At 27.2% G+C, this 24537-nt stretch overlaps 1 protein-coding gene across 1 annotated transcript; it reads left to right on the top strand.

The window, feature by feature from the left end:
* Positions 1–919: 919 nt before the first annotated feature.
* LOC112690363 (fatty acid synthase-like) lies at positions 920–17990 on the top strand. Its single transcript, XM_025564367.1, has 32 exons — positions 920–1076; positions 5896–6033; positions 6343–6495; positions 6572–6745; positions 6809–7009; positions 7077–7315; positions 7378–7608; positions 7675–7872; positions 7935–8063; positions 8134–8370; positions 9363–9782; positions 9917–10221; positions 11261–11405; positions 11559–11672; positions 11884–11992; positions 12064–12312; positions 12374–12550; positions 12620–12768; positions 12837–12992; positions 13053–13364; positions 13426–13628; positions 13698–13919; positions 13990–14074; positions 14206–14382; positions 14445–14624; positions 14697–14880; positions 14981–15152; positions 15340–15464; positions 15519–15766; positions 15831–16076; positions 16177–16417; positions 17542–17990. The coding sequence occupies exons 2-32, from the start codon at positions 5898–5900 to the stop codon at positions 17715–17717; spliced, it is 6093 nt and encodes a 2030-aa protein (XP_025420152.1). The 5' UTR covers positions 920–1076; positions 5896–5897; the 3' UTR covers positions 17718–17990.
* The last annotated feature ends 6547 nt before the right edge of the window (positions 17991–24537 follow it).

The following is a 24537-nucleotide window of genomic DNA, read 5'->3' on the forward strand; positions in this document are numbered from 1 at the left end:
AAGTTATACAACTTGGTACTTTTCAATTGTTGGCTTTAATAAATATTAAATTTGATAACATTTCTTCAACTGCTATTATATGTTTCATTTTTTTAATACGAAAAACTATGGCATTGTTTTTTCAAATCTATCAACTACAGCCTTAATAAATTGAAAATATTCACATTAGTATACTACAACTTCTATCTAAGTTCTTAACGTGTTGGCATTGGTTGAGTTGGTAAAGGAATATTTGGCCCAAGAATTTTAAAACTCTAGATTGTGCTTTTAAAAAATGTTTCTTTAAATTTGAAATTTTAATTTATATAAATACTATATAATATACTCGTATACTGTAGAAAAAAAACCTAAAAAAATGCTAAATAAAAGTTTTGTCTTTGAAGTGTCTGTTGGACATTACTAATATATTCGATTAGAATAACATTAATTATAATACAATAGTTGAATACCTTTCTAATACGAATTAATTTATCATATTATATAATTTATAAAAGCATGTCATTTTTATACAATAAATATTTATAATTGTAAACCTTTTTTTACTGTAACCCAAGTTAAATTATAATTTGTGTATTACACTTAAAATAAGCAAACATTCACTTGAACACTTCAATTTTATATATAGTAAGAACATTGATCTGATATTGCTTATCGATATTTTTAGAAATGATGTAAAATTAATAATTAAAGCGATATACTACTCTTTTTAGATATATTGTTTTGAAATACGTTCGCTCAAGCCTAATTAATAGCCAAAAGTCTGACCTTCTGTTATCGGATTAGACAAACTCGTATACATTTTATTTCTGGGATATGCTCTTGAGTGAACAATAATAGGTACATAAAATGAAATATAGATGTTAGATAAATGATAAATTGTTTACGTTTATAAATTTTAATTTTCGTATGGAATCTAAATATATTTTTTAAGGTGAGCAAACTACGCTCTATTTTAGTACCTACTTAACGATCAACCGTCCAGCATTGAGTCGTCTAGTTTTTATTTTAGGTAATTTTTATACAATTTTGAACAGCGTTTTTTACTTTTCGAATACATTTTTGGATACCCATTTAAGGTTTGTACAATTATTTTGAAATTTTATTACAAATTTTTATATATTAATATAAAGTAAAATATCTATAACACTCTATGCTGTGATGAAAAATTTATCAATAAGAAATATTTTATTATTAATTATAAATAAATATTAATTTTTTATTGCAATATTGTCTAAAAATCATTATATTAATTTATTTATTAAGTTTTTAATATTTATTAAATAGTATTTAGTTATTATGTTTGTAAACACTTTAATCTGTATTCTAAATTTATATCTAAAAATGAGTTAAGAAACATATTTTATAATAATAATTGAAATTTGTATTTAATAACTTAATAATATTTACTAAAATAAATATTTGGTAGACATAATAATAACTTATGATAAAATAAATTAAGAGATTTCGAATAATTGTCAGGCCTTCCAAAAATAATTTGTACCTTGCTGAAAAAATATTGTGGAATAGTTTTGAAAAATAAAAAAATTGACACATGTTAAATTAACTTTTTTTCTAATAATCTAAAAAAAAAACTGTCTAGGTGATATTTTTAACTTTTCATTAAGTGTTTACTGAAATTTATTATTTGTAAAATCAATGGACTTATATGCTACACTCTGAAATTTATTTTTTCTATTATACAATGATATGTGATATATTATGTTATAAATTACATTTTATATACATTTTATATTTACATTTTAGTTTAATTATCTACATAATTAGCTTATTATTTTAGTATTTTGTTTTTGTATTTTTTTTAAATATATATAATATTTCGATTTAATCTGCATCAAGTATCATTCAGTGATTCTTCGGCTTAAAATTAGATACTGGTTATATTTTCAAGAATAATGCTTTAATTCTCTTAGTGGTTTTTCTTATACGAAGGAAAATAGGAAAATTTATTCATGAAATTATACTAAATTTATTCCATTCAATAAATCTGATGATAAAATAATATTAGCGTATTTCTATTCGACGAAAAAAAAAATTTTGTAAAGCAAACCTTAAGATATTTTATGCAAATTTAAGATCAAAACAATTTACTGTCAAATATGTTTTCATACATTTCAAAGATGTCATAGATAGTAATTTTTATAAATAATTTTGTTAATAGCATTATTCAATATGAATTTTTTATAAGTTTTCATTCAATTATTTTCAGAATATAATTATTTATCAATGAACTTAAATATTAGTAGTAAATTTTATACATTTATATTTATTACTAATACAACAAATGACTAATACGGTCTAAAATCTACCACTAAATCGATTTATAGTATCTTTTTAATTATTTTTTTCATTATAATATTGCAGAGTAGTTACACTAAAGCCACATTTTATTTTATTTTATTAAAAAAGAAATAATGAGACATTGAAGATTTCATGATATTTTAACGTTGGTTTTTAGTTTTAAATAATGAACTTTGATTTCTATACACTAAAAAAAGCTTACCACTAGAGTGTTAATACAATATTTTGAAAATATACATAGCTAGACACTTCGTTTTGGGTATTTATTGAAAACGATAGTAAAAATATGATGTTTATGATTGTGTAGTGAACAACAAAGTAGGTATTATCTATGTCATTCACTATAAAATGTTTATTTGCTACCACAATATCTTATTTAGTCCAAGAAATGGAATTATGAAGATAAACACTAAGTATCAAGTTTCCTACACAATCCTATACCTCACTAAAAGAAGTTGTTCGTATTTTTTTTTTTTTTTTTGTATTGAACAATGTTTTCAAAGTTTTAAAATTGATAAATGTTATGAATGTTATTTAGAGTTTATTATTTTTTCTTAATTATTATTTAAGATTATTTTGTATGATATAATTAATCATGCCGTCAGTGTTATTTACAGTTAATTAAACGTATAGTTATTATACCATCTGATAGAATTTTTTTATGATTGATTCACTTTGACCTTAAATATACACTGTCGATTAAAAAATCAAGATATTATTTAAAGTGAAGTAAAATTAAATTTATTGTTACTTAAATCAATTAGTGCATATTTTTTTCACTTTATTGACTTCTCCGCATTTATTATTTAATATGTGTTTAATGAACTTATAGGGTTGTCTAAGACCCAGATTTTAGAGGTATAATAAATACACATTGGAGGAATATATATTAATAGTTTGAGATAATTATAAGTATTTGTTGTAATATTTGTTTGTAATTAAAGCAAATTTAACTAAAATAAAAATAAAAATTATAGGTATAATAAGAAATTTGTTTAATAACTTTAATTATCTATTAAAGAGACAATTGACTTATATTCAGTTTTTGTTGACTATATCACAGATTGATAAAGGTATTATTATACAATTAGTTAATCGTTGAATAAACTATTTTATTTTAAATATATATATTAGATATTTAAAGATACTTAAATTTGAGATTTTTATTCTAATAATTTATTGTAATGTTGCATTATCTTTGATGAAAAATAAACTTATAACTTTTTAAAATTGCATAACAACGTTAACTATGTTAGAACATCGAATTATTATTAATTTAATATTATTATTAAATATATATATATATATATCAAAACCATTAAATCAGTTTTGTAGCGTTATATTTTTAGTGGTATTAATTCAAAAGTTATATAGCTATTAATAAGTGATATAATGAAATATAAATGAAATCAAATTAACAATAACAAATCATTAAAAAATTAAAACGAAGGTTAAAGATATATGAGATCAATAAGTTAAATTAAATCGTTATTTTAGCGGATTATAGAACATTCAATACCTCAGTGACACAAAAAAAGTTATGATTAATGATGTATATTTTTTTTCAAAATAATATAGATATACCTATATATAAAACATAAAGATTAATGTTTGAAAATGTTCAGATTATAGTAAAAAAAGTGTATTAAATATTCACACTACTACTTTAATAAGCAATTATTAGATAATTTTGTAATGTAATTTAATACCTTTGATTGAAACATCTTTTTTTAACTCTTTTATAAAATTTAACTATTATTTGATAAAAATGACAGAATAAAATATTCAACATTTGAAATTTTTAATGAAATACAAAGCGTCTATATATATCTAACATCGTTTAGTAAAACTTTTTAAATTGTCCACAGAAATTTTGTAATTTTAAATCGAAACTTGTTTACTACATACATACTACATGTACTGTATACTATATTCGTACAGCAAAATCAGTGTTCATATTCAAAAGAAAAACGAAAATTCCGGTCAGTAAGCTTCTTACAGAGAAGACACTCAGAATAGATCTAGAAAATATTGTGTTTTATAATATTTTGAAGTATCTTCAACTCTTTTATCATCATTATACGCAGTAAAACTTGTCTTATTTAAAATTATTTTGTATTTTTAAAAAGGAGTTTAAACAGATCTACTTCTTAAAAAAATTTTGATCCATATACTGCATTTGTCTAAAATCTAGAACTGATTAAATAAAAGCTATTTTATTCCTTTTTTTTTAAAAAAAATTTTTCAAGTATTTCTGACATTTAAATCAATTAATTTTTCATGATTGTAACTATAACTACTTATTTTTTAGCGAGAAATATTTTACTGCGAGTACCTGTAATTATTTTGAAAGCAATAAACGATTTAAAACTCTTGGAATTCTGATTTCTGATTAATCCTTTAAATTTTTTAAAAATACACAAATGAATATTTAAATATGAAGTATATAGGATATAGTAGAGTAACTCATTAAAGAAAGCTTTGGATTCATTAAAGTCGTTTGTATTTGTTTCTTATTTTATATTTTTAATGCTTAATTTCTTGGTTAACACGTTCAATGCCACTGTCGACACGTAGTCGACAAATGTTATGTATATCTTTATGGGTGTATTATTTGATCGGTTATAGACGCAATGTTTCAATATTTTTATGTGGTTATTCAGTAGGATGTCGTGATTTCAATGGTATATTTGGATTTTGCGTAGCTATTTTTAGCGAGTTTTAATTAATTTTTTCCGAATGATGACGACGGCGACGGCAATACCGATTACGCGGCTGTGCTATTTCCGATAATATATTGATATCATATTATTTTCGTTGTTAATAATATTCTGACGAAATAGTATTAGTTTATTTTAATAATCTACAGGTGTATCTTGCTCGGATGTACAATAACAATAAATGTACCTATATTTATGTTCGCATACTATGGTACACTCTACATTCATATTTTTACATAATTATAATTAATTTAATATTATGTTAATGATTCGTTTTATTTTCCAAAAATTAAAAATCTGTTTATTTTTTAACAGCTAATATTATACGTAAATAATTTTGTTTTTCATGTAAATTTTGTATTTATTACATTTTATTGATTACTTTTTAAAAAAATAACCTTGATAATATAGTATATATTCGTACAGAAAATAATTTTTTTTATAATATTTAAATAACAATTTTACGGTGCACGGCGCGCAGAACCGGTGTCGACACGTAGTCGACCGACGGCGTCGCGGCTCAGTTTTGGCGCGGAAACTTACTATATGCGCACCATAAATACACTGGCACTCAACGTGTTAAATTATTTATTGTTGCTTTCAATTAAAACAGATAATAAGTTAATAATACATTAACCAACAGAATATAATACAATTATGATAAGATACTTAGAATATTAACCTTTGGTATTAAATTAAATGTAACAACGATTCTTTGAAAAATTATCAATATTCTTAAGGGCTAAAAATGTGTAGTTTAGTGAAAATAAATTTTTTTAAATTAATATAATTAAAAGTTTTTATATAATTATGTAATTATCACAACAATTGGTATTGATAAAATTGTATTTTTTAGGTATGCCGGAAACAACAGAAATAGTGATTTCTGGTATTGCTGGAAGATTTCCAGAATGTGATTCTACCGAAGAATTTAAGCAAAAGCTGTACAATAACGAAGATCTTTTGACTCTCGATAATAGAAGATGGTCACCAGGTAAATTTAATTTATGGCACGATTATTCAATTTTGAATGATTAATTTACAGATTAATATAAAATGTAATATTTGATATTTAAATATGATTTTAATGCAAAATATCTCATTCTAATTATACTATTTTAAAACGATAGATATATATAGATTTAAGAGTATTATGTTTCATAAGGTGTTAGCTTTATTTAATCGATTAATAATTCATTATTATTCTAGGACCATCATGTTTCAATAATTTTTTTTCAATATTTTAATAATAATTTTTTCAATAATATTTAAATAATTTTAAATTCCATTTGATTACATATAGGGATATATGGAGTTCCATCAAGGACAGGAAAATTAAAGGATATTTCCAAATTTGATGCAGAATTCTTCGGTATCCATTCAAAATTGGCTAATTGTATGGATCTTCAGCTTAGAATATTACTTGAGGTTACACATGAAGCCATAGTTGATGCAGGTATATAATAACTTACTCTTGACATTTAAAAATTAAAATACATTTTCATTTAATCTACGGTGTCAAATTTTTACAGGTGTAAATCCACAGGATATTCGTGGCACAAAAACTGGAGTGTATGTTGGTCTGATGACGAACGAAACTTCGGATTTTTTTGAACGTACACCAGAAAAACTAACTGGTTACGAAACTATTGGTGCAATTAGATCCATGTTAGCTAACAGGATTTCTTTCCAATACAATTTCAAAGGTAAAAATAAATTATGTGAATAAATGTAATTTCTCGTTTTTAAATTAAAAATATTTTATACAGGTCCAAGTGTGGCCATTGATACTGCGTGTTCGAGTGCGTTATTTTGTTTGCATGACGCCATCTTAGCGATACAAGCAGGCCAATGCGATGCTGCTATTGTAGCAGGCACTAATTTACTCTTAAAACCCGCCATTTCGGTTATGTACCATAAGTATAATATGCTTAGTCCCACCGGAACCAGCAGACCTTTTGATATTGGTGGTAAGTAGTCAACTAGAGAAGTATAAAATAATATAAAATAAAGACGTTTTGCATTAATCATTTACAGCAAATGGTTATGTAAGAAGTGAAGCAATCGTTGCAATTTATATCAGAAAGTCTATAGACGCCAAAAGAATCTACGCTACTGTAGTAGGCTCATCTACTAACACTGATGGATTTAAAGTCGAAGGAGCAACATATCCTTCGCAATCAATACAAAGTCAATTAATTAGAGAGACTTATGCGCGTGCTAATTTGAAACCTTCCGAAGTTCACTATGTCGAAGCTCATGGAACAGGAACAGGCGTATGAAAATTAAATGGTTGATTTTTTTTTAGAAATGTTTCCTGAAATTATTATGCTTATAGGTGGGCGACAAACAAGAGTTAAATGCCATTTCAGATGTTTTTTGTATTGATCGTAAAGTTCCTCTGCTCGTCGGTTCGGTTAAATCAAATGTAGGTCACGCGGAACCAGTATCGGGTTTGGTATCAATAGCCAAAGTGCTCTATGCTTTGGAAACCGGAATTATTCCAGCTAACATCAATTTTGAAACGCTGAATCACAATATTCCAAAACTTGTTAACGGTGAATTGAAGGTGACACCAAAATCTTCGAATAAAATAATAATTTAAAAGCAATCAAAATACTTAAAAATTGTCTAGGTTGTCGATAAGCAAACTCCATTGCCAGGTGATAAGATTTCTATTAATTCATTTGGAGTCGGAGGAACAAATGTCCATGTTATTTTAAAAGCTAATAGTAAAATAGCACAACCTATATCGCTGCCAAAACTTGAGATTCCAAGGCTCGTATTTTTGTCAGGAAGAACAAGAGAATTGTTACAAGATCAATTTGAAATTGTATGTTTCTTATGTCACGAAATCATTGATCAAAATTAATATAAATTAAATTTTATTTTTAGTTAGAAAAATATGCAGATAATGATGATCTTTTAACTTTGATTGATGATATATATAAATCACCAATACCTGGTTATAAATTTTCCGGTTATTCTATTCTTGGAGAAAATCCTCGAAATGTTGAAGTTGCTGTAATTATTTTAATATATAATAAATAGTTGCATTTGAGTAAATAATTTCATTGATATGTAAATATTTTAGCAAGGTAATGTATCCGAAGATAAAAGGCCAGTGTACTTTATTTTTCCGGGTATGGGAAGTCAATCATTAGAATTGGTCAAAGATTTAATAAAATTCAAAGCGTTTAAAACCACTGTTGACAAAGCGCATAACATACTAATTCCTTATGGCTACAGTGTTCATGACTTATTTTACAAATCCAATGAAAACACGTTTAAGAGTATATGCAATGTAACAATCACGATTATTATTGTCCAGGTAATAAATTTATACAATATGTACGTATTCAGCAGTGATGCGCAACCTTCTGGCTAGGACCTTTAAAGTGGTCGCCAAATTTTATTAGAGAATAGCCAATAAGGTCGCAAACGAGTTGTGTCTCAAATACGGAGTTGTGTCCGGTGGATTTTTTTGGGTTACACGAATTGTGTCTCAAAGAATAAAATGTTCAAGAACATCTACATAAGTTATATACACAAGGTGATACATTTTCCAATTACAATATTACACATTTAATACGTAGACAAAATTTTTCACAAGAATAAAATACGGCATAATTCATAACATAGTTATCCATTAAATAAGTTGCAAATTTAAGAACTTCAGAATTATTTGAAACATTACATGACATCAAATTAAATAAAAATGCATTTTCTACTTCATCTGGATCAAGAAAGTACTTTAAAAATTTGCTTATTTCCAAAAATTGATCCTTATATTTTTCTGATGAGCTGATTTCTTGAATTTTTCGCCACCAATTTTGATCAAGATAGAAGCGACAGCCTTTCATTTCTATCATTGACCACGCATTGGCGATTTTAAAATGAGTTGCTATTTTAAAATCTACAATAGTACGTGATATATGTACACCTTAATCTCTGCACTATAGTAAAGTATAATATAAATAGTAAAACATATTAAAACATACATTTTTGTCGGGACACAACTCGTTGACTGCGGCCAATAATGTAACATCAAATGAAAAATTTATATATTATATATATATATATATAACTTTGTATAAGTTTATATTTATAATTTAGATTTTATAAAACTCTAATTTAAATACAATTTTGTATACATTAAATAAGTATATATTATACACTAACATAATGTTGGTAGAAAAAGGAATTGCCTCATTGAAGTAAATTAATTTGAGGGTCGTGGATCAAAAAAGGTTGTGTCCTGCTGATGTAAAGGTTAACCGTTATTTTTGCAGTCTCATTATATATTGCATTATGCATTTATAGATAGGTCTGGTCGATATTTTACTCTCACTAGGCATTGAACCTGATGGTATTATTGGTCATTCTGTTGGAGAAATCGCGTGTGCATATGTCGATGGTTGTTTCACTTTGGAAGAAGCATTGTTGACAATGTACTGGAGGTCTAAAATACTGACTCAGATAGACGTGCCAGTTGGAGCTATGGTGGCAGTAGGATTATCTTGGGAGGAAACTAATAGAAGACTTCCCGATGGTATAATAGCTGCTTGCCACAACAGTGCTGACAGTGTTACTATTTCGGGACCTAAAGATATAACTTTGAAATTCGCTGAAACCTTGAAGAATGAAGGTATATTTGCTAAGCCTGTAGATTCAATGGGATATGCTTTCCATTCACCATACTTACAAAAACTTATACCAGCATTAAGACCATACTATGAAAAGGTAATTATAATATAATAAAATAATTTAAACGTAAATTATTTGAATTAATCTTACATAATTGTTCATAAAAATTATACTATCATAATATATTATAATAATAAAATGTAATAATTGTTATAATAATTAATAAATAGGTTATGAAGAATCCTAAACAAAAATCCAATCGATGGAAGAGTACATCATTACCAGAAGATCAATGGAACACACCTGAAGCCCAGTACCCATCGGTGGACTATCATTTAAATAATATAAGTTCACCAGTTTACTTCCATACTGCAATAAAGCATATACCGTCAAACGCTATAGCAATTGAAATTGCACCACATTGTTTGCTGCAAGCCGTTTTAAAAAGATCTTTACCTCCTACAGTTACAAATATCGGTTTAACCAAAAAAACTGTTTCAAATCATACGAACTTCTTGTTAGAAGCTATTGGAAAGTAAGTATAACTGTTCATTGGGTTTTTTTCAATCAGTGACTGGAACCTTTACGATTTAAGGGTTTCGGTTTCAATTCTGGTTTTTTAAAATATATAATTTCAGTTTTGGTTTGAAATAAAACTATATAACATGAAATTTTATGGGAAATATTATAATTTTCTATAGAATTTTTTTTAATCTTATCAAAAAAGTATAAAATTATTATAATTATGAAAAAAATTATAGATACCTGTGAGGATTTTGCTATCAAGTGTGTACCTACAAATTTAAATATTTTTGTTTTGTTTTTAATCATAAACTCTTAAAATTATTATTAAATACTTCATATTTGATTTTATCTTTAAAGACAGATTCCAAAAATGTTACTGCAGTTAAAACATAATTTAAAAATTATGTAGATAATCATATGCATCACAAAACTATAAAATTGTCATAGTATTATATTATTTATAAAACCATTATAAATAATGTTGCTGCATATTAATATAATGATAGCAAAATAAAATGTAATTTATTTAAATATTATATTAATGCATAAGTAATATTTATATGAAAGGAAAACATTTTTTTTAGTTTTGGTGAGAAATATTTTTGATACGGTACTCTTTTATATGATGCTGTAAATTGTGATATTTGATCTTTGCTAGCACTAAAACAAATATAAATAGTTTTTATATAATTTAGTTGGAATTAAATTAGTATTTTGAATCATAATTATATTTTTATAGTCATTTATTATTTGTATTACCTTTAGAATCAATTTTCTTAAATAATCTGTTAGTATGCACTAATAATTGATTTTGTAGATTTTATGAACTTATACTACTAAATCATATTATTCATATATTAATATATTAAATTTAAACAATTTTTTTTTTTTAATGTGCAATACATAATACATCGTTTTTATACATGATTTATCATAAGAATCTAAAAAAACCTTTTAGAACCTTAAGTCAAAAAACTTTTTCGATCGATATTCCGGTTCTTTAAATTTAAATTTAACTGTACTGATTAATTTGATTATAATTATTAAAGGATGTATATCGCCGGAGCAAAGCCACAAATACAGAATATATACGGAAAAGTTGAATATCCAGTCATTAGAGGGACACCAATGATATCTCCAATGTTAAAATGGGATCATTCAACTAACTATATAGTACCAGATTTCATAGAAAAGGTATGTAATAAAGTATAGTGTTATAGAATTATTTATAAAAGCCTTAAGAGTTACCTTATATTGGCAAGTGGAATAAATAACATATTTTGCGATTAAATATCTAAAGCTTTAATTTATAAAATTGAGTTAATTTTTTTTTTTTTTTTTTTATAGAGTCATGGATCAAGTGATAATCAAATTGAAGTTGATATAAAAACGGATCAAGATAAATATTTGGTAGGACATACGATCGATGGACGTGTACTATATCCAGCTGCTGGATATATAGTAAGAAAAAGTATAAATATATTTTACGTGTTAGAGTTTGTTAAATTTATACATACCTAAATATATATTACCTCATAAAAAATTAGTAAAATTTAATATGGAAAAAAAATTACATTATACTATATTATATATTATTCAGAAACGTATGCAATGTATAGAAAAAATTGTATACATTATTAGTATTAACTATTGAATAAATTATGTAATTTAGACATTGGTTTGGAAAGCTTTTGCAAAACTTCAAGGAAAGTGGTTTGAAGATGTACCGGTAACTTTTGAGAATTTAAGATTTCTTAGGCCTACTGTTCTTAATACTGAGAGTAAGGAAAAAACTAATATAAAGCTATACGATTCGATATATTATTTGACTTGTAAATCGTTTTATTTTTAGGTACTGTTAAGTTCAATATAAACATTCTTAACGGATCAGGTGAATTTGAGTTATTGGAAGGAGGATCATTAACAGTAACCGGTAGTGTAAAACTACTGAATGAAAATAATGCACAAATTCAAATTGAACACCCTTCAATGGTTTCTGAAAATATGATTCTGAAATCTGATGACTTTTACAAGGAATTGAGGCTTCGTGGATACCAATATAAAGATGCTTTCTTAGGTTTTATAGAAGCAAACAGCGAAGGTGAGGAATTTTGAAAGTAATTATTTGTAAAAAAAAACTAAACAAAATATTAATATTTTAGGTTCTAAAGGCAAAGTGGCTTGGACTGGTAACTGGGTGTCTTATATTGATACCCTCTTACAATTTGAACTTATATCTATCATAGCGAGAGAACTTCGTTTACCAACATACATTAAAGAAGTTATTATCGATCCTGTGTATCATAAACAAGTTATTGATAAGTCATCAAATACAAATGGTAATGATAAATAATTGTTACTTATTATTGTATAAATTATTATATTTACTAAACAATTTTTATACTTAGAAGTTGAAGTAAATCATTTTGATAATGATAAAATCACACAGTCTGGTGGAGTCACTATTTCAAATTTAAAAGTATCGCCTGCACCATTGAGAAAGAATGCACATTTACCAACTTTGGAACGTCATTCGTTTATACCGTATACTTATAAAGTGAGTATATAATAATAGGAAGCATTTTATTATAAATAAATACACATTGTTTTGTTTTATTTAATTAGTCTGAAGAATTATCTACTTATGAAGTACTTTATGGATTGGTTGGTTTATTCATGGAAAATGTAGGAATACGATATATAAAAGCAACAGAAATTTATAAAGATAATCTATTAGCTCCAGAAATCGTTCAAATAATTGAAGCAGAAGCCAACTTTTATGTAAGAATTTTTTGGTTGAAAGTATGAAAGATTCAATATAGAATTATCATTGTGTTTTAGGTAGACTATTCGGTTCTTTCAAATGGGCCTGTTAATGTCGAATCGAGCAAATTAACAGCATTAGATATCGAAATAGTGAATTTCAATATTGAAAATTCATCATTACCAGAAGGATACCATTTAGTAGTTGTGGAGAACACTCAATTTGAAGTTTCTTTTTTGAGTAAAATTGCAGCCGCTTTGGCTCCAAGAGGATTTGTACTGTTAGTGGAAAATACCTCTATTGTACTGTCAGCAACATTAAAAGAATCAAATCTCCAAAAAGTTGCCGTTATTGAAAATAATAATAAGAATTATTTTCTTCTAAAAAAAGTAAGTAGACATTTTTAATAAATGTTACAATTTTTGGTTTACATTTTGGTTTATTGCATAGGTATCACCTGAATATGAGTATACAACTTTAAAAATTGAAGACGAAGATTTTTCATGGATAGAAACTTTGAAAAAAGAACTTAAGAACAGCAAAGAAAATCCAAACAAAAAAGTTATAGTATATAGTGATAAAAATGTTAATGGTGTTTTGGGTCTGTCTAAATGTTTAGTTGAAGAATTTACCGGTGAAGAAAATCCCATTAGGTAGGTAGTTTTTTTTCGAATATATTTGAAAATTAGATTGTTTGTTATCAACTTAAACGTTTTACCTAGATGCATATTGACTGACTCTGGTAAAAAATACACTTTGAAAGATTTCGCACCGCTATTGGAAATTGATCTGTTCTTTAACGTGGAAAGAAACGGTGTGTGGGGATCATACCGACATTTACCGATCAATGTGAAAACTGCTACAAATGTTCAAACAAAAGATGCAAAAGTATCCGTACTGACAAAAGGTGATCTGACAACACTTCAATGGGTCCAATCGTCGAAGTAGATACATTTGTATTATAAATATATAAATAAACTCATATTTTTATCCCAAATTATACTTAATTTACAGGTATTCCAGTTGTAATGATAATGATTTAATTAAAGTATCTTACGTGGGTGTCAACAATGTCGATTTAGCTGCAGTTTCTTCAATGGTAATAATTTAAATTATATAATTTATAACTTTAAAATAAAATTAGTTTCACATTAAATTCAAGTAGTAACAACAGATTACACGAGTATATACACAAATGTTTATATATATATATATACATTTTTCTTATAGAAAACTGAATTTGGTGTGGAATTTTCTGGTATTAAATCAGATGGTCAAAGAGTAATGGGACTAGTTAAAAGTGGAGCCTTATCTTCAACTATTGATCAAAATAATGCTCTTTTATGGAAAGTGCCCCAAAATTGGACTCTGAAACAAGCCGCTACTGTACCTTATTCATTCTTTGTGGTAATAATTCTAAAACAACCGAACAATATATAAGTTCAAAATAATAATATTGTATAATTTAGGCTTCCTATGCCCTAATACACAAAGGAAATTTATCAGAATCGAAAAATGTTTTGGTGTTTGCTGGTGCCAACAGTGTCAACTATGCAGCTATTTCTATTGCACTATCCATCAAGTGCAAGGTATTTGTTGTAGCTGAAACGAACGAACAACTAGAAAATATTAAAAGAAATTATCCAGGAGTGAGTAAAAGAAATTATATTTACAGTTCAATTGTAATAAGAGAATAATAATGTTGTTTTAACTTAATTAAGGTGAGTCCGGTTTCAACCACAAGGTTTGATTCAAAATTCGTTCAAATGGTTTCAAAATTAACTCAAAATCATGGAATCGATTTTGCTATTTTAACAAAGAATGTTTCTAATCGTTTACCAGAATTACTTGCAGACGAAGCGAAAATTGTTCAAACTGAAAATACAGACATTTCATTTTTATCACGTAAAATTTAATTTCATATTTAAACATAATGATTATTTTGGAGAGAAATAATATGGTCATATTTTAGTAAATAATATATATACATATATATATATTTTAGGCTCAAACAAAGGATTTGGAGTTATATCAGTTAAATTTGAAGATATACCCATTTTAAATAATGAATTCGTCGACAGAATTTATTCCTTTATAGAATCAAATGTGAAACTTAATTTCATAAAACCCTTATCATTTGTCGAATTTTCGTATTACGAAGTTGAGGCAGCATTCAGGTAAATTGATAATATTCAAACACATTAGAGATAAACTTGAAATTTTTATATTGCTAATTATTCATTTTAACTAATATTTTAATGTTGGTTTATGTTGTACGTTAAGTGTAACTATTAGGCATTGTAATAAAACTAGTTTCCTAAGTATAATCGTCAATATAAAAATTAATCTTTGCATTGTCTTTAGATTATATAATAATAATAAATCTGGAAATAAGATTGTTATTGAAGTCGCAGAAAATGCTTTAAAAACTAACTTTGAAGCTTACAGAAGGGTTTACTTTGACTCAAATAAAAGTTACATTTTTTCAGGTAAGCATCTTTTAAATGTATCTCGATTTAAAATCTTAACTTGAGTTTAATTAGGTGGTCTTGGTGGATTTGGAATGGAGCTTACCGAGTGGGCAATACAACGAGGAGCAAAGAATATTATTCTATGTTCTCGAAGTGGAATTCAAACAGGATATCAAAAATATAGAGTCAATATTTGGAGAAACCAAAATATTAATATTGAAATTAGTACATATGATCTCACCACGTTGACAGGCGCTAAAGATACTGTAAAATTAGCGCTGAGTTTAGGACCATTAGGTGGAATTTTCAATTTAGCCGGGGTATGATATAAAACTAATATAATGCAATATAGTTTTTAAACATAAATGTTTGACAAAAATTCAGGTTTTGAGGGATGGAATTTTTGAAAACCAAACCGTAGCTAACTTCCAAACAGTATATAACAGTAAAGTGTTAACTACTAAATATTTAGATGAAGTATCAAAAGATGTAAGCAAGGATTTAGAATATTTCGTTACTTTTTCATCGATTTCATGTGGTCGAGGTAACAGAGGACAAACAAATTATGGTTATGCAAATTCTATTATGGAAAGAATTTCAGAGCAAAGACAGAAAAAAGGCCTACCAGCTGTATGAAAAATATTTATTATTATTAACAATCAACACACTTTATATTAAAACATTTTAATTGTTAATATCTCCAAAAAAAATAAAATTGTTTATTCAACAGCAATCGATTCAATGGGGAGGAATTGGAGATGTCGGAATGGCATATATATTAACACGTGGAAATGAAGAAAAAGAAATCAATGGTACATTAGCACAAAAAATATCGTCTTGTTTAACTGTATTAGATACACTTTTAACTCAAAGTTCTGCCATTGTTGCTTCACATGTTATACCATCCAAGAGAAAACAATCAAATGACACAAAATCCCAATCACTTACTGAAACTGTTGCTGAAATTATGGGTAAATTGTTATCTTGATTACATTTTAAAATACAATATGCTCACAATTTGTTAGAAATAATATTGAACACAATTTATAATAAGTCATATATTTTATAAAAACTGTTAGAATTTAGATGTCAATTTATTAAATTATTTATAAAATTATATGTCATTGATAAGTCTACGTCAGGGACTAGAACCTATAGGTTGTTTCGGTTTTGGTTCTTCAATTAAATTTTTAAGGGTACCGGTTTAGGTTTCGATTTTTTAAAAGAGTAAATGTTTTCGAACCAGTTAATTTCGGTTAATTCTGATTATTAGAAATTTATTAAAAAATAATATGAAATTATTTATTTATTCTTGTTTAAATTTTAATTGTTTCATTACATGAAAATAGAAGATATTATGATTAGTTAAAAAATAACTATAAATATTCTAATTAATTTCTTTGAGTTATGTTAAGTTATTTTATTCCAATTCATAGTAAGAATTTGTAAAATATTTTGTAATGTTGTGTAATATTAAATAATTTTAAAATAATATTTAATCTTTAATTTAAAATTCAATTTTAATTAGGAATCAAAGTTAATACTGGCTACTGTTGTAGCTACAAATTTTTTATAAACATTAATTATATTTAATACTTATTTGACAAGATAGATTATGTACTCATTGTAAATTGTAATATATTAATAAACATAGAAAAAAAAATAATAATAATATTACAAATTTACTTATTATATGCATTATACTATTACAGTTTACAACACAAAATAATAAAAACAAAAAGATTTGACTTTTATTTTTCTGAACCGACAAATAGATAAACAAAATAGTCAATACCATAGTTTTACTAATCTAAATAACTAAATAAATTAACCCTTTTATAATTAAGGTTACAGTTACGGTTTTTCATTTTTGGAAATAAAGTTTCCGATTTCAGTTACGGTTCCTAAATTTAAAGGTTAACCGGTTCCAGTACTGGTTTTTTTAGGTTACGGTTCTGGCCCCTGGTCTACAATAGTTAATTATTTTCATATCACGTTAATTAGAATGTGATATAAAGAACAAAATATAATTCATTAACATAAAAAATTATAAATAATTCAAACAAGTAACCATGCCTATCAATGTTTTTTCTAGGAATTCAAGATCCATCTTCAGTTAAAGCTGCATCTACATTAGCAGATTTAGGAATGGACTCTTTGATGGGAGTTGATATAAAACAAACCATTGAACGTAATTTAGGATTGTCTTTAACCAATACTCAAATTCAACAGCTGAAATTTAGTGAATTGGACAAAGTGGGTGCTAAATAATAAACTTAAGTGATATTTTTAGAATATTAAAAAGAATTGCATTTTTATTAATTACATGAATAGTCTTATTAGTATTTAGGTAAATATTTAATTAAAGTTTTTCAAATTTAAAAATATGTCAACAGAAAAACGTTCGATTCAATACTATATTACTATATTTTAATATTAATGTGTTAAAAAAAAAGACATTATTTGTGTTTGTGAAACTATTCGTTTTTGTAAAATGATATATAAAATTTATTCAAATTTATAATAAATACAGATACAATTAATGAAGGTGTTATTAAGATAAATTAAAATCCAATACTACCAATATAAATCAAATTTGATTTATTTAAAAAAAAAGTAATTTTAATGGGAAAATTATCATTTGTTATGTTTTTATAATAATTAATTGATGATTATTCTACACCTAGTATACTCTTCTGGTGATCATATTTGATAGACACTGTTCAAATTTTGTATATTGTTGCTGTTTATAATTATTATGTATTTAATTAATCGTGTTATGTTAGTGTTACCCTTAACCTCTATTTTATAATCTTAGCCGATACATTTCATATGAAAATAATAAATAATAATAATGTTGTCCGAGTGATAAAGTTGACATGTCTTTGTTATTTATGAACAACAATGTATTTACAATTTTGGAGATTGACAGGAAGCGTGTACTTATATTTTATTTACGCACATCTGATGTTCTGAAATGTACAAAAATATTATAAACTTGAACTTTAACTCGGATATATGTGTGTGTAAAGAAAATAAATGTTTTTACCGTTGATTCGAAGTAGAATTGCTTATTCGTAAAATAATTAATGTAGGAATATTTTATACTAGATAACATTAAAAATACTTATTTTTCAGTGGTAATCAGTTACTCTGTTTACATGTTCTCGAGTAAGTTAGAAGACTTTTCGAACATACCTCGTATAATGACAAATTTCTAGACACCATAAAAATAATGGATAGTAATTACAGTCTTACTGTTGATTCTTCGTCCATAATGCAAAAATAATACAATGAAGTATTACATATAATGTATTTTCTAAAACTTTGTGTAAGACTTTATTTTTTGTGAAATATGGAATGATTAATATTAAAATATAAAGATTAGTATTAAATAGGTATACTTGTTGATTTATGTACCCCGAAGTACAGCCAGTATAATATGATCACACGAGAAATGAGCATAAATATTAAATACTGTGTTCCTGGAGGAGATGAGGAGTAGTGTTCTTGGCCAAAATAGCTGGTATAGTAAGTTCTCTAATGGTATGATTTTATTAATTCTCAAGGTAAAACTTAATTATTTCATGGTTCCAGGGGCAATTAATTCTTAAACCAGATGGATTATCATTACAAATTTATATAAATAGTTTTTTCAAAGATACAGTAAAATTACCAAACCCCCGATTTTCTTACTATTAATTATACATATATGTGTATATTTTATAGACCTTATACGCCTTACTGAGCAAACCAATACTATATACATTTTTAAAACAATTACATTATTAGATGGCAACATAATATTAAATTAATTTGTAATGATTTTTTAATTAAATAGAAAATAACTAATTGAACACAATATAATGATTATAAGAAACTTTTAGTTTAATTTAATTACGGACGGATAAAAATAATTATTTTTAGTAGTATAAACTATAAAAGTACATAAACAGTTTATTGCGATTATCTAGTGGTATTATTATTATCAATTTAAATAATTAAAACCTCTCTTATTATCCAAATATCAACGATATTCAAGTACCTTTAAGTCGAGATTTTTAATACTAATCAATAAACGAATATTTTCCTTTGTATACAAGGGATCTGAAATTAAGCAGCGTATTTTCAAATTGTATTCAATTTTTCAAGCTGATTAAAAAAATCGTATTACAAAAATACGACATCTTGTAGTGATCAGATTTCAAATTTGTAAAAATATATGAACTCATAAACAAATTTACTTAGTATCGGTCGGATTACTTTTTCAATTTCATTAAGTGATTCGTGCAAAAACCCAATTCAAATTTTTATTAATTTGTAAATATGCAATTGTAATTGTATAAAAATCAATTTTCGATATGAAAAGTTTATTTCGACTGATTTAAAATGAAGTTGTTTAGAATTTCAAAAATCTTTAAATTTTTAAATTCATACAATGGGAAAAACTTAGCCGTTTATCAGAGTTTTGGGCCGTTTTGACGAAAAATGTATTCATTTCCGAATCCATTAACTCTCAATTCCTTTACGTTCATAACGCGACGATGTGATAGCAGTACGGTATGGAAAAATAGAAAAAAGTTTTTAAAAAACACATTGAGAAGAAAAAATAAATAAATAGTATGCTGTAGAAATAGAAAAAATCCATTTCCGGTTTCGACAACGGGCAAAAGCTGTTGTCGCGATGGGGAAACTCTCTCTTGACCGTAAAGCATGCCCGGAAATGTATAAAAGCGGACGGTGGAGGAACAACCACGAGAAGTCAGTTTTGCAAAAAGGGTTAGCGGAGGGGAAGGGGACAGAAATCAGGGTTCCAGATGGTTACCGGAGTTGCGTCCGGTGATTTACCGTGCCAGACGTAAATGGCGTTTGCCGGTCGCGATCGCGGTCCAAACTTGGCAACCAGTTGACGACCGAAACCGTAGTCCTCGGTCGGTCCGAGACATGTGCCGTCCTAATTAAAAAAATGACTTCTCCGGCCGCGTGGAACTGGTTCAATGAAACTATTAGACGACTTTCGAATGGATTATCCGTTTTTGTAACGGCCGTACGCGTGTCGTTTTCCATTCCAAACGTACGTACAGGCATGCGCGGACGGGAAGAAACGAGAAACGGTTGCACAACGTTATTGAGACGTTTCCCGGAAACCGTAGGTCTGTTGTGATGTTGTGCGCTCGTATAACGATGACCGTTCAAAGTGATCACCTGCTGGCGTTCGCACGACACTTGCACAGCGTTTGCAGTTGCTTATTCGACGGCGTCGTCCGGGTTAAACGTGCTCGGGCTGTATTAATATAAGTAACCGTTTTTAAAACACCTCTCAGCACATTGAAATCCCACCCCTAATTATAATATTAGACATGTGTAGAATAGGTCGTATTCAATGTTTTTTTGCGTTATGAAAGGCAATCATTCTAATGCGGTATAACATCAAATTTAATTCGACTAGGTCCGTTGATTTGCAATTTTTTGCGCTATTTCCGAAGAACTAGGATAAATGAAATCAAATGGCATTGGAAATTAAATTACATTAAAGTGATATTTATTAATTTTTATTTTTTATTTTTTTATGTATTACGCAGTCATGTTTGACCGATGAACCACACAGATTATGCAAATAACGTTAATGATTTTACTTTAAATATGTACACCACCACATTATTCCCCATAGATCTTTTAGGACCGAGTATAATTATTTTAACTCATCATACCCTAATCTTCTAAAAATGTAATGATGATAGCAACAATATAATTTCCTTTCGAAAGTGTATCTCTGTTACCGTTTCAACTTAACGTAAATTTAACCGTTTGATTTTTGCAAATAATTGTAATATATTACTTGGTAACGATTTAAAATTTTATTAAATGTTGAAAATCCTTCGTTTTTGGAATATCGATACTTGTATTACCCAATATTAGTTATTGGACTTTCGCGATTTATGAAATATAATATTAGTTTACTGGAAATGTTAACGATTTTTTTCTAGCATATTTAAACTAAATATCTTATTTAGCTATGTAATTACCACGTTAACCTTGTATTATGTGATCGATATTCGTCCTAGAATACTTTTTATTATTATAAAATGTAAATTAACGCGGTTTTGAAGAACAAAATTTGAATACATTATTGTAAATAAAGATGAGGTCAACAATACGCAATATTATACATTTAATTGGAAAAGTCTTAGTGGCTAGGTTTCTAAAAAATCGATAGTTTTCATAGAAGATAAGAAAAAATATTACGTATTGTATTACGTAAATGGTAAAAAATTCTCTAAAAAACGAAATATACATAATCGGGCCAAAGCTGTCTAAAAGCGCACGATGAACTGTAATAACTACTTGCCGATTTCAGATTATATTTACAGTTTTAACTTAGTATAACTCGTTATACGTGCTTTTGTAGACGCTCAAGACCAACATAATAAATAAAGCACGATATACGATTATTTAGTGTTGTACTTGAACCACAATAGTCATATGTGATACGGTAAGCACGAGAGATATAAAATTCGGAATACGCTTAGGTAATTTTTTTTTAGTTTTTTGTGAACAAAAATTTTTTCAGGTTTCTGATCGTCTACGTACAGGGCTAGCGAGAATTTTGTAGGACTCCCGAGACTGATCGGTTCCAGGCCCTTTTTACTTGCACTTGTTTAGCCAAGATATACATTATACTTGTACATACTTTAGTGCCATGAAAATATCGTTTAAAAAGCCGAGACGACGGGCCCCAGGGCTCTAGCTCTCTCTGCCTCACTCTCTCGTCGGCCCTGTCTGCATAATTGGATTTGAATATGAGATATAAATGGCAAACACGGAAACGAGACGAATTTTCAAGACGCTACAGATGCACAAATAGCACACAATTAAGATAACGTACATAATGTATAGGGTTAACGTAAAAAAACAACAATAATAATAATTATTATAGTATAATTATTATACTACAGTGTAGTATAATATAGTATGTTATGTATGTAGTAACTACACACATAACGCATAGGAGATAATAGTATTGCCGAACTATGCAATGACGCAACTCGAGTTCAAATCTTGGGGTGTTTGTGGGCACATGTAAATTCCGCCAAAAAAAAAAAATTGTTAATTAACATATCTTACGTATAACTTATAAGTTTAATTTAGAAAATATAAATAATATTATAAAATATAAAATATATTATTATTTATATTATAAATTGTGTTCAGGACTCGTCCTAGAGTCTTATATGTTTATACACTGTAATAGCTCAATTTATAGAATTAGAACGTGGAAATATACTTTTAATATTAAACAATTTTCAAAGTTTAATTTAGAAAATTGAAAATTGTTTAATATTAAAAGTATATTTCCACGTTCTGATTCTATAAATTGAGCCATTACAGTGTATAAGCATATAAGACTCTAGAACGAGTCCTGAACATAATTTATAATATTTTTCTCAGATATTTCCAATTATTAGATCCACAATACATGGAAAATCTGATAAGACTAAAAATATAATATACTATACTATAATAATACTAAAACACGTCACGTCGTCTATTCATTTCGAGTGGAATTTACAACACCCCTACAGTATCCTCATCCTCAAACATTACACATAACCAATATTTGTATTACACCATTAATATATTCACAATATATTATTTTTTTAAAATGGTATAAGTTTTATGTTTTATTTTTGTACTATAGTTTGTATAATAATATACTATTATAGTATATTATTATACAAACATAATCCCTTATCGATATTAGCAAGTGAGTTCAATATTTCATCTGGAACGATGTCATAAACTAAAGATATCTTTAATGTACACGACATAGAACATGAGGTGCTTTAAATTAAGTCTTATGCCTTCCTTAGCACTCTCGTAGTTGCATCACTGGTACTGTGTACTGACCACGCGCACAGGATCGACGTGTCTGGTGAGTCAACTGTAACACCTAATAATAACAATTTTGTCTACCGACTGAGCGAATTTGCGTTCGTTTATTCCAGTGGCGTAGTTGCCCTCTTTAGCGCCCCATGGCAAAATATATTTTGCACCCTACCTAATATAAATTAGACTCTTCGACCTTTGTCGTTAAAACATTGTTGTGAACAAATTTATGTTATTTATTTTATTTTATTTTTATAAGATTAACCCAATCACACTTATACCACATTCGATCAACAAATAATAATAATTTTAAAATAATAATTTAAATAATTAAATAGTTAAATACAATTTATCACATGTTATGTGAATTCCAAATAATATTGCGCCCCGAGGCAACTGCCTCTGTTGCCCCTGTGGTAACTACGTCACTGGTTCGTTTGTACGGAGTTTCGGCGAACGTTTTGGCCCACGGCGATATTTGTTAAATTTATGTATATGTATTATTTATGTGAAATACTGCGAATTTATTTGGAGGGGATGGAGAAATGATACTAATCTTGCTAAAATTTAAACTGAACCTGTAGTAGCAAGTAGTGAGAAATTTTGTTTGCGTAGCACTTGAGCGTCTGTGTTATCTGGGTATTTATAGCCCCCACCCCGAATTCAAATGTTCAAATGCGCTATAAGGTATATGCAGTGGAATATATATAACTTTTTTATGGGGGGGGGGGGTCATTTGCATACAAATCATTTTTATTTTATCATTATTTATTTTTTTACGTTTCTAACGCCCTAACACTAAGAATATTATTTGATAACATTTAAAAAAAGGCCTAGGGGAATTGACTCCCACATCCCCCTCTTGTATACACCATTAGGTAGGGGCGTATTTAGGAGGGGTGATATAGATGTTAAAACACCCCCCATCGACCTTATTTTATGGTATTTCACCAAATTGTAAACTTACTTTGATCATTTGAATAAACGTTGTATACAACTTGTAGGTTTTACATATGCTGTCTTAATGTAATCATTTTCATTTATATAAATACATGGAATTTATTTATGTAATACGGGGGAGGGGGCAGAGGCTCTACTTGCCATAAGTCTATCAAATTTTAAAAAAACCCCTTTAAATGAATACTGGATATGCCACTGCCACTAGGTACACGCACACACGGTGATATCGATTTTCACACGAGTG

This window comes from Sipha flava, unplaced genomic scaffold, assembly GCF_003268045.1.
Source record: "Sipha flava isolate LNK unplaced genomic scaffold, YSA_version1 49_pilon_pilon, whole genome shotgun sequence".
In the NCBI taxonomy this organism is placed as follows: domain Eukaryota; kingdom Metazoa; phylum Arthropoda; class Insecta; order Hemiptera; family Aphididae; genus Sipha; species Sipha flava.

Excerpts from the sequence above, each read along its gene's own strand:
- LOC112690363 (XM_025564367.1), top strand. The coding sequence starts at position 5,898 with ATGCCGGAAACAACAGAAATAGTGATTTCTGGTATTGCTGGAAGATTT. Across the intron at positions 7,010-7,076 it reads CAGACCTTTTGATATTGGTG|CAAATGGTTATGTAAGAAGT; the intron begins GTAAGTAGTCAA and ends AATCATTTACAG. Across the intron at positions 13,365-13,425 it reads ATTATTTTCTTCTAAAAAAA|GTATCACCTGAATATGAGTA; the intron begins GTAAGTAGACAT and ends TTTATTGCATAG.